Below are 11,522 nucleotides of genomic sequence, written 5' to 3'. Positions count from 1 at the left end.
TCTAGTATTACTAAGACAAATAAAGTAGATTATTAGTCTCTCTCCTAGATATTTAACGTAAATAGAAGCGATCGCTTTAGAGAAAGTATTACTATTCTTATTTAAGAGGATAGGCTTCTACCTCTTAGGTAGAGCGGTAGTAGGTAATATATTAGTAGTATCGGCGGTACGTTTTTATAGGGCCTAAGGCCGCGAGAGAGTACCCTCTTCTATATTATAGACTATAATTACTATATTAATTATAGCAATTCGACGCTTATATTCTTTCTCGACTATTATACCCGGTAGAGTTAGAATACTATCGATAAGTATTATATACTATAGTATTATATAGCCGGTACGCTATAACGCCCCTATAACTTCTTCGTTAATAACTTTTCCGGAAAGTTATCGCTTACTATTAATTACCGGCTACTTATTTTTATATTACTCTAGATTTTTACGAATTAATCGGTGCTTTTACTATCCCTTCTCGTTTCGTAATTACTTTACTATACGATTATACTACTTATCTATATAATTAAATTTCTAGTATAACTTTTTAATACCTTTCTCTTTAGCCTTCTACTACTTACGGATTATTTAGGAATAAGAGCTACTCTATAGTAGGATATCGCTGAACTCCTACTATAATTTAGCGTATATTTCTTTATAGATATACTTCTTAGAGTCTCGAATTCGCTTTCTTACCTATTTTCTATCTTCTAAGGTATGTATATGGGGAATATCTTTAATATAACTCGAATCTTTAAGCCGATAGGGTCTATAAGGATTAATCGATCGACTTATTAAGTAGGCAAACTATATAAGCTATTTCTAAGCGGGTATACCCTATATAATTACCTAGGTATCTATATAGATACCTATACTATAGTACCGGACAAAAGTATTAATACTAGCGTACTATAGTATTACGTTCTATAATTTATTCGATACGTCCGCTAGTAGAGAGGAACGTATTAGCTAAAAGTTATATATATATAATATATTACTTATAACTATCGTTAAACGCTTTTACTACGCTATATCGGAGATAATATAGCTTCGCGACTTCCGCGAAGCCGGTAATCTTACTACCTCGTTTTATTCTATAATATAGCTATAACCTAGTAAGTCCCTTTTCGAGTACGATTCGAAGGCTATTAGCCTCTTATATTACTTAGCAAAATATATTCTAATCGAGAATTTCGTCCTTTAGCTTTAATTCCTATTAACTAAGTCTATCTAGGATCCGAAGATAGTATAATTTCTCGGGGTAGTCTATTATAGAGCCGTTTTTTAATAGACTTCTAAATACGCTAATTCTAAATAGTATACCTAGTAGGAAAATATAAGGACTAAGGACTAATATAGGATTAAAGATAATCTCCGGAATTAGGAATATATTTCTAATTAGAAATAATAAGTAAAAGGGCGCTAAAAAGTATATAACTAGAGGAAAGATAAGTATAAGGAATAGCTTAGTAAGGGGATATTCTTATAACTCTTTTTTACTAAGAAATGATTTTATAAATTTAGGTCTTAAATAGATAAAAAGTCGAGGACGTCCTCTATTTAGATCCCGAACTAGTATTAATTTAAGATCCTAGAAGCGAAGTTTTAGTAGCGCCCTAGGACGGCTACTAGTAATAGTAGCTAGCTAGTAGAAAAGGAGGAGTTATATCCGGTACTAGCTATAAGGAAAAGTTATCTCTATCGTAGATAGGATTACTTAAGTAAACTCGGCTATATCTTTAATATATATAGTCGCTTTCGGTCGACCTTTAAAGGAAAGTTTCTTATCTCTAGTAACTATCGCGAGTATCTATAGAACGTTAGTCGCGTACTATTTATACCGATCTCGATACTTAATTAGGATCTTATATCGCGGATCTTAACTTAGATATCTTTACTAAACTTATATCTAACCTCGGCCTTATAGATTAGATATTACTACTTCTAGAATAAGTCGAGCGAGCTTTTAGTCTTTACTCCTAAGGTACGACATCTATCCTTTCTATATCGCTAGTTATACCGCTAGGAGAAGAGAGCCTTAAGAAAGCGTACCGTCTTCTTTATATTAGAGAGCTAGGATAAATATTCTACTAGACCGCGCTTTATACTATTATAGAACCTAGAATAATTAGCAAACCTAGTAATAGAAGCGGGATATTATAAGGATATCTTACCTATCCTAAAAATATTACGTCTTATCTAATCTCTCCTAAGTTTTCGGGCTATAGCGTTTCTATCGGAGCTAGGAGATATTAAGAGACTCGGCCTCCTAGAGATAGTATTCTAGTAGAAGTTACTTCTCTTTATCTTCTAAAGCTAGCTTATCTTCGGACTTATCTTTAGACTCGGATTCGGATTCGCTACTTAAATCGAAGACGCTAGGTATAGTAGAGGAATTAGAGTCGGAAGCGTTATTCGAGAAGATCTTAGGTAGGCGTAAGTTAGTATTACTCTTATTATTAGATAGAGTAGGATATAGAGAAGGTATAATAGCGGAATATAATATAGGTTTAAAGAGGGGGAAAGAGTAGCAAAGACGAGTAGAAGTATAAGAGAATAGTCGATAGTGATATTATTTTACTTTAAGTAAGTCACTCGTTAGAAACCTAGAACTAGGGCTAGAGTTGCTAGGGAACGAGGGAGGACTATCGTTCGGGGCTATAGTAGTCGATATTTATAGAAACTTAGGGAAGTAGAACGGTAAATAGAGGAGCTATTTTTGGCTCCCCTCCGCTAGGAGGGTGACTAAGGGTAGACGAGGATAGGGCCCTATAGCGGCTACGGCACGAATAGATATCGGTCGATCAATAGGCCTAGGCACTAGGCACGGCTAACCCGAAGTATAGGTAGTAGTAAACGGGGTTAGCCGTGGGCTTTAGTATACGTGACGCTAAGACCTATCACGGTAAGCGAGCGGCCTAAAACGGCGTCAAAAGCGGCCGTTTCTGGCCTCCTATTCACCGTGTCATCCTTAAATATAGTAATAGTTAAGACTAATTATAAGAATCTTACGTTCTTTACTATAATAAAGAAGTTAATAAGACGATAAGCGCGATAGGCTAAAACCCTTATATAATATAGTTTTAGAATCGAATATTATAAAGGAATAGAGAATAGATAAGCCGACGCTTTAAGTAGATAACTAGATTATAAATTAGGAACTAAGGTAGCGGATCCTACTATATTAAGATAAAACTCTAATAGTACTATCTTATATAATAAGTAGTTACTAGCTACGACGATAGAAGTTAAGGATAACGACTTCTTATAGAAAATTAAAGACGTATTAGAGGAAGATACGATTAACTAACTTATCGAGAAGGGTAGAAAACTTATTAAAGATAACTAGAGATTATTCTATATATATAGATTAATATATATTCTAAGTAAACTAAAAGACGAGGTTATACGTTAATACTATAATAATATCTTATATAGATATATAAGAGTAGAAAAAACTATTAAATATATTATATAAAATTATTATTTTCCGAATATATAGCGAAAGGTTCGATTCTATATCCGCGTTTACGATATATACTAACGAAATAAACCTATATAATACGCGTTTTATAGAGAATTATAGTTATCTAAAACGCTAACCTAATTATAGGAATAGATTATAATAGACTTTATTATAAAATTACTAGTCTTAGATAGATATAATATAATTATAGTTATAATCGATAAGCTTACTAAATACGCTTATATAATTCCGACTATAGAAACTATTAATACTAATCGAATAGCGAATATTATACTTCGATATATAGTTACGAACTATAGGATATCGAGTAAGATTATATTAGATAGAGATAAGCTATTTATATCGAATATATAGAAGTCTTTTATAGACTAGATAGGTATTAAGCTTAGACTCTCTACTATATACTACCTATAAACTAACGGTTAAATAGAAAGAGTAAATTAGATAGTAGAATTGCGATTTGCTAAACCGGCGCCGTTTTCGGCGCCCCCCCTCTTAGGGTTTAGCGCCCATAGGGCCGCTACCGGATCCGGCATCGCGTCCGTCTACTTAGGGTTTAGCGCCTTACGCTAGCCCTAATCGGGATCTACTGTCTCGTACCGCCCGTCTCGCGATATCCGCTATCTATATAATCCGCGGTACGTCGCTTAACGACAACTCTCTTCTTTCCTACGCCTATTCCCCCCTTTCCCCCTCTATTATTTTTCGCTAGTATTATTCCCTAATCCGCTGACGTAGCCTTTACTAGCTAAAAACTCTACGCCCCGAATATAGCCTACTTCCCTACTCGCAGAAATTTAAAGGAGTCGTCGGTCTAGCCCTATAAGTCGCCCGGATCGCCCTTAATTTCCTAGTTCTATATAGCTTAATATATTCTTCGTTTTATACTATACGCTACGGAGGGTCGCTATTTTAACTATTATAGATATTACCCTCGGTCTACTTAATAACTAGATATCTAAAATAGAATATAGTGTTACGCACTAGCTAACTAGTCACAGTTAGGTTAGATGGGTTCAGGGTATACTTACCTTAATACTCCTCGAATAGTCCAACGTCAATGATTCGGTCTCAACTAAGCTAATGCCGCGCGGGGCCTTATAGTAGCCTAAGTCCTTTTGAGCGATCAAGGAACTAATACCAGGTAGAGCGCCGAGTAGATCGATACCGGGGTATTAGTCTACTCGTAAGTATTGTCAAGTTATAATCAAGTAAAGAGTCATAGTAATCTAAAAGGTAAACACAAGTAACAATGTATAATTGAAGACGAAGAACTAAACTAGATATATAAATAAGTATCCTTATATATCCCTAAGTTCTTCCTATATAGAATAGTAGATAGTAGAATAGTAGAATCGCCTTAGCGGTTTCTACTAATCTACTTACTACCCTTCTACTACCTATATAATCACGTAATACTAAGTAGCGGTTATCTAGTTCGTAGAGCAACCTATATATCGGAAATCCTCTACGGGGTAGATCCGCTTAGGGCGGATCCTACTCTTACTTAGTAAGCTTATACGTGATCTACTAATAGATATCCTAGTTAGCTCTCGATAGCCTATTGGTATACCTAGTAGGTCACTACTAATTAGTAACGGATAGGTCCGTAATATTACCTCCCCTCTTCCTAGGAGTTTCGTCCCCGAGACTTATAAAGCTACGGTATCCCCCCTTAGGTAGGTGATATATTTCTTTTTCTTAAAATAATACTTCCTCGTTATACCTAAACGAAAGGCTAACTCTATTTCTTTACTTACTCCTAAACTTCCCTCTAATTCTTCTAATACTTATTATCGTTAGGCGACTTATATTAAGGATAATAGTTTTACTACCTCTATTTCTTACGATTATTATAAATCGGTAGGTATTACTTATCTAATAGATCGTTCTTATTAATATTCGAAATATACCTTATATACTCGCGCGGGTCGCTTATATAAGCGTGACTTTTATACTAGTTGGGAATAGGATTTATTACGTCGTACCGAAACTAAACTTTCTTCGGATCTTAAAACGAATAAAAGTAAACTCGATTTATTAGAACCCGAGTTAAGCGAACTATAAGCTTATCTTATAGAGCTATATTAAAAATTGTTAAATAAATAAAAATAATACTAAGAAGCAATATCTAGGCAACGTCGGTTATATAAATAAATATCCTTCCTAAAACAAAAGGGTTTTAAAATATCGGAATATAATACTAAACTCCTTTAAATTCTCGATAAAAAGTAAATATCCCTAAAGTAGGCTTCCCCTTCTACTCTCGACCTTAAGTAGCTTACTACTACTACCGATTATCCGAACTTTGATTAGATGTTAGCGGAGATTGCTAATCTCCCTATTTCTTTCTAGGATAAATCCGGTTTCGTACCCTCCTCGCTTTCCGTTATATAAAGGTCCTTTTCGCCTATTAGTAATACTATTAAATAAGCTAGTAGTAGCCCCTTAGGTTCTAGATAGGTTCCTATATATTTTCTAAGGTAGGATACCCTTTCTACTAAACTAAGAGTTATTACTAACTATTATACTATCTATCCGATAGGATTCGTTCGACTTTATATTCGTCTTCGGTTTCCTCGATTTCTACGTTAGTTGCAATTTCGGCGTTATCTAGTACTAGTTCGAGTAACGAGATATAAAACGCTATATAGAGTTTTTGTATACTTTCGGGTAGCTTTAAGCGATAATTTACTAGTCCTAATTTTTCCTCAATCTTAAATAGTCCTAGTCGTAGGTAGTCCAATTTGTTACTAGGTCGCTTAGTTTTGATATTACGTCGTAATAGGTAAACCTTTTCTCCCTCCTTAAGGTTAGGTCCCTCTCTATAGTAGTCGTCGTAGTATTTCTTTATACGTAGATTAATAAAGTTAATATCTCTAGCTAGTTACGTATATAACTTTCTTAGTCCGCTAGCCTTTAGTCTCGCTAACTCTACCACGGCTATCTTATTTATTAGTTCTCCGAATACTATTAGATTATACCTATAATTCGTAAAGAATAGTGTTTCGTTAGTCGTAAAGTACGCTATATTGTTATATACTAGCTATATTATTAGTAGTAGTCCTACCTAGTTATCTTACTAGTAGTTTATATAGTATCGTAGGTACTATTTTACTATCTAATTCACTCTTTCCGTCTAACTGTTAGTTTGCGGGTGGTATATAGTAGAGAGTCTAAGCTTAATACCTATTTAGTCCGTAAAAGACTTCTATATATTCGATATAAATAGCTTGTCTCTATCTAATATAATCTTACTTAGCATCCTATAGTTTGTAACTATATATCGAAGTATAATGTTCGCTATTTGATTAGTATTAATAGTTTCTATAGTCGGAATTATATAGGCGTACTTAGTAAGCCTATCGACTATAACTATAATTATATCGTATCTATCTAAGATTAGTAACTTTGTGATAAAGTCTATCGTAATCTATTCCTACGGCTAGGTTAGTATCTTAGATAACTATAATTCTCTATAAGGTACGTATCGTATAGGTTTGTTTCTTTAGTACGTATCGCAAACGCGGACGTAGAATCGAACCTTTCGCTATATATTTAGAAAATAATAATTTCGCGTAATATATTCGATGGTTTTTTCTACTCCTATATATCTATATAAGATATTATTGTAGTATCGACGTATAACCTCTTCTCTTAGCTTACTTAGAATATATATTAATCTATATATATAGAGTAATCTTTAGTCGTCCTTAGTAAGTTTTCTACCCTTCTCGACGAGTTAATTGATCGTATCTTCTTCTAACGCGTCTTTGATTTTCTATAAGAAGTCGTTATCCTTAACTTCTATTATTACGGCTAGTAACTATTTATTATATAAGATAGTACTATTAGAGTTTTGTCTTAATATAGTAGGGTCTACTACTTTAGTTCCTAATTCGTAGTCTAGTCGTCTACTTAAAGCGTCGGCTTATCCGTTCTCTATCCCTTTATAGTATTCGATTCTAAAATCGTATTATATAAGGGTTTCGGCCTATCGCGCTTATCGTCTCGTTAACTTCTTTATCGTAGTAAAGAATATAAGATTCTTATAATCGGTTTTAACCGTTACCGTATACTTTACTCCCTCTAGATATACTCTCTAGACTTAGAACGCTAATACTATAGCTAATAGTTCTTTATTATATATATCGTAGTTAAGTTCTACTAGAACTATTTTCCTCGACTAAAATGTAACTAGTCGGTACTTACCGTTAGTTCCCGGTTACGTTAGTCTTACTCCTAAAGCGTAGTCTAATATATCGGTTTCTATAATAATTAGTCGGTCGTAGCTAAACGTAGCTACGATTGTTCCTTTATTAAAGAGTTTCTTAAGGTCCTAGAACGATTTATCTACTGCCTTATCCTATATAAATTTCTAATCTTTCTTAGTAAGATAGTAGAGTCCTAATACGACTCCGGCGTATCTATCGATAATCTTTTAGTAATAGTTAGCTAGACTAAGAAATTGTTATACTTTCTTTACGTTTTTAGATATCGGCTATTCTATAATACTTTTGACCTTATCTTCTTCTATCCCTAGTCCTTTAGGGGTAATACGGTATCCGAGGAAAGTCGTTTCTTAAACGTAGAATTCGTATTTCTTTAGTTTAAGAGTGACTTCTACTTCTCTTAGCTTCTATAATATAAGTCTATTATATTTAATATAATCTTCGAGTATCTCTAAGAAGACTAAGATATCATCTAGATATACGATAATAAAGATATCTAAATATTCCTTAATCGCTTTGAAGATAAAGCGTTAGAATATCGCTAGTACGTTAGTAAGGCCGAAAGGTATAACCTTATATTCGTAATATCCGAATTTAGTCCTAAATACCGTTTTCTATTTATAGCCTAGCTTAATCCTAATACGATAATAGGTATTAGTAATATTATACTTTGAAAAGTACTTAGTATATCTAATCCTATCTTATATTTCGTTAATTAACGGTAGTAGGTATCGATCTTTAATAGTAATCGAATTTAAATATCGGTAATCTATATAAAGTCGAAGACTCCCGTCCTTCTTTAGTACGAAGATAATAGGATATCTAGCCGCTAACTTTAAGACTTAGATATATCCTTTTCGTAGGTTCTCCTAGATATATTCCTTAAGTATATCGGACTCCTTTTATAACAACTAATAGATAGGTATAAAAGTTAGTTCCGTACCTTCTATAGTATTAATTTTATAATTAAAGGATCTATATTTCGGTAATACTCTATCGGCCGGTACTATAAAAACATCCGTAAACTCCTAGTATTCTTCCGGAATCCTAGGTTTATCGCTAGTTATATATAGCTTCTTATATTTAATTATTATATAGTCCTTCAATTCTTAGTCGGATATATTTGGTGATTATTCTATAGTATCTAGGGCGACGCCTATAACTAATACTCTAGTCCTCTTACTTCGGGACTATTTGCTACGCTCGTTTCGTTAGGTAGACTTCTATCGACGTATTTCGTATTCGTCGTATATCTCTATATATATATATTTATCGAATAAGATATATCCTAACTACTAATTAATACTCGGGTTGTACTTCTTAAGCTATAGAATACCTAAAATAATATCGTAGTCTCCCGTTTCTAAGATATTAAACTATATCAATTCTAGGTATCTATAGATAGATATAGGTAATATAATAGTTTCCTCGCTAACTCCTCCTAAGAGTACTTCTCTGTCGAGTCCTACGACTAGTATTACATATAGTAGGGGTTCGGTCGCAACTTATCGATCTTCCTTAAACCTTAGATTTATAAAATTGTTAGTAGCTCCCGAGTCGATAAGAGTCTATATCTTCCCTATAGGTAGGATCGTATATAACTTAATATATATTCCTAACGTTATTACCGCTAGATATATAGTTAGTCGACCCTCATAGTCGTATATCTAGCGTCTATTATACTAAATTCCCTAGTATCCTTTCGTCTATTATAGCTTCTTTATCTACTATAGTGGTTTCGGTTCGATACCGTAATCTAACTTTGCTAACCTATAAATAGTATACGTTTCGTCGTAGTATATAATACTAGCTATCTTACTATATCCTAGGTATCGCGTATATCCTTTATACGCGTAAGTAGAATTTTCGTAAGGGTATCCTACTAGGTCGTCGCCTTCCTTAATTGCGTTAATAAGGTACTAGTCTAGTCTACTAGGCTATATCTTTCCTTCGAGATATCCTATAAGCTCTTTAGCTTCTTTATTATCGTAATAGTTCGTAGGGTTTTCTATTAGTATTTCTAGGATAGTTTAATCTATTCCGGGAAGCGTATCTAGCGTTCCTAGATTACTATTAGCTCTAGGGATCGGGTCCTATATCTCCGCGGGCCCTATATCGTTAGTCGTAAGATACTTAGGGTCCTAGGACTCCTTTATTCCTACGACTATAGTTTCTAGTCCTAGTAGGTCTTACGACCGCTAACTAAGGTCCTCCCTAGCCGTAAGTCCTATTAGGTCCTAGATTAGTACCTAGGGTACGTACTATATCTACCCTTAACTTTCTACCGTATCCTAGTCGATTTCTAGATAATCGAGTTCTAGCTCGTCGGCTAACCCTTTAATATATAGGTTACCCGCTACTATCTCTTCCGGGTCTAGGCCTTAGTACCTACCTATAAGATCTTCTAAGAGCTCGTCTCTTAGGTCTATAGCGACTCGCCTTTTCTATCTAAGGCTATCGATAAGGGTCCCGACCTACCCTCTTAAGTCGCCCTATTACTCGTTAGGGTATATTTCCTCCTAGTATTCCTAACTAGCGCTTATTTCTTCGGCGCTAGTACCTATACTAGTAGTGGCTTTTCCCTCTTAGGTCGCTTGTAGTACTTCGCGTATCGCCTATATATATTGCCGTTTCTCGTACGGTTTCTTCTATTTATATTCCTTCGCGTAGTATCCTAGTTTCCCGTAGGTAAAGTAAAGATTCTTATTACGACGCTCTTTTTACTTATTATAAGTAGCGTCTAACTCTATTAGCTTCGGGCTATATAGATCGTTGTCCCGTAGTATCGCTCTATCGCGGCGTCTACCGAATCGGTTAAAGCTATATATCTTTCTACGCTTCTATAGTTCTATTTCGTATCGTTCCCTTCTTCGCTCGCTATTATAGTTGTCGATCTTAACCGTAATCTTAATAAGTTAATCGAGCTCCTCCGGCTAATCTATTCGCGCGAGTTCGTCCTTAACGTCGGATTTTATTCCGGCTTCGAAGTAAGGAAGGTATACTCTATCTAGCTAATCTAAGTAAGAGATGATTTATAAGAACTTAGAGGTATAGCTTAATATAGTTCCGGTTTATCGGATTTATTATAACTTTTTCTAGGCTATTCTTATAGCGTCGATATCTCCGAACGTATTTTCGAGGTATCGACGGAAATTGCGATACTCGCTAAAGATATTTGTCGTAGTATCCGACTATTCTTTAGGTTTCTTTCTATAATAGTCACGGATATAAGGTTCGAACTAATCCTATACCTAACCGCGTAAGTAGGTTAATATAAAAATCACCTTACCGGCTTTATTAGGTATCTTAGTACTATTTATATCGAGGTATATATCTATCTAAGTGAGGAATCCTCGAAGTTTGATTCGGTTTCCTTTAAAGAACTTAGCCTTAGGCAATCGTAGTGCCTAGATAGTGCTAATAGGTACGGATACGTTAACTTAAGCCTTAATCTACTCGAGGTAGTCGTCGACCTCGCTAAACTTAGTGCCGCTTTACTTACCTAAGTTACTAAGCTAATCTATAACCTTTTTAAGGTTATATTTAAGTTCGCTAATCTTTCGCTTCTATTCTATAATAGTATTATCTCGTTCGACGTTAAAGTCGGGGTCCTCTATAGGTAGAGTAACCTATTCCCGAACGGGTCTCTTCCCGGTACTAACAGAAGACATATTGCTTATTATGACTCGAAACTTAATTCGAGACGGTCTTTAATATATTACGTACTAGCTAACTAGTTATAGTTAGGTTAGATAGGTTTAGGGTATACTTGCCTTAATACTCCTCGAATAGTCTAACGTCAATAATTC

General features: G+C 34.5%; 1 protein-coding gene across 1 annotated transcript; it reads right to left on the bottom strand.

Annotated features, from left to right (window-relative positions):
* Positions 1 to 748: 748 nt before the first annotated feature.
* On the bottom strand, positions 749 to 4,017 carry N7537_010167 (uncharacterized protein; the record flags this gene model as incomplete). Its single annotated transcript, XM_056901221.1, has 5 exons — positions 749 to 763; positions 1,019 to 1,088; positions 2,292 to 2,446; positions 2,741 to 2,824; positions 4,006 to 4,017. 5 exons carry the CDS (start codon positions 4,015 to 4,017, stop codon positions 749 to 751), a joined length of 336 nt encoding a protein of 111 aa, XP_056749889.1.
* Between the last annotated feature and the right edge of the window lie 7,505 nt (positions 4,018 to 11,522).

Source organism: Penicillium hordei, assembly GCF_028827395.1.
Source record: "Penicillium hordei strain IBT 12815 chromosome Unknown utg000005l_segment0_segment0, whole genome shotgun sequence".
In the NCBI taxonomy this organism is placed as follows: domain Eukaryota; kingdom Fungi; phylum Ascomycota; class Eurotiomycetes; order Eurotiales; family Aspergillaceae; genus Penicillium; species Penicillium hordei.
The sequence above is the reverse complement of the archived record's forward strand: the minus strand, read 5'-3'. Positions and strand labels throughout refer to the sequence as shown.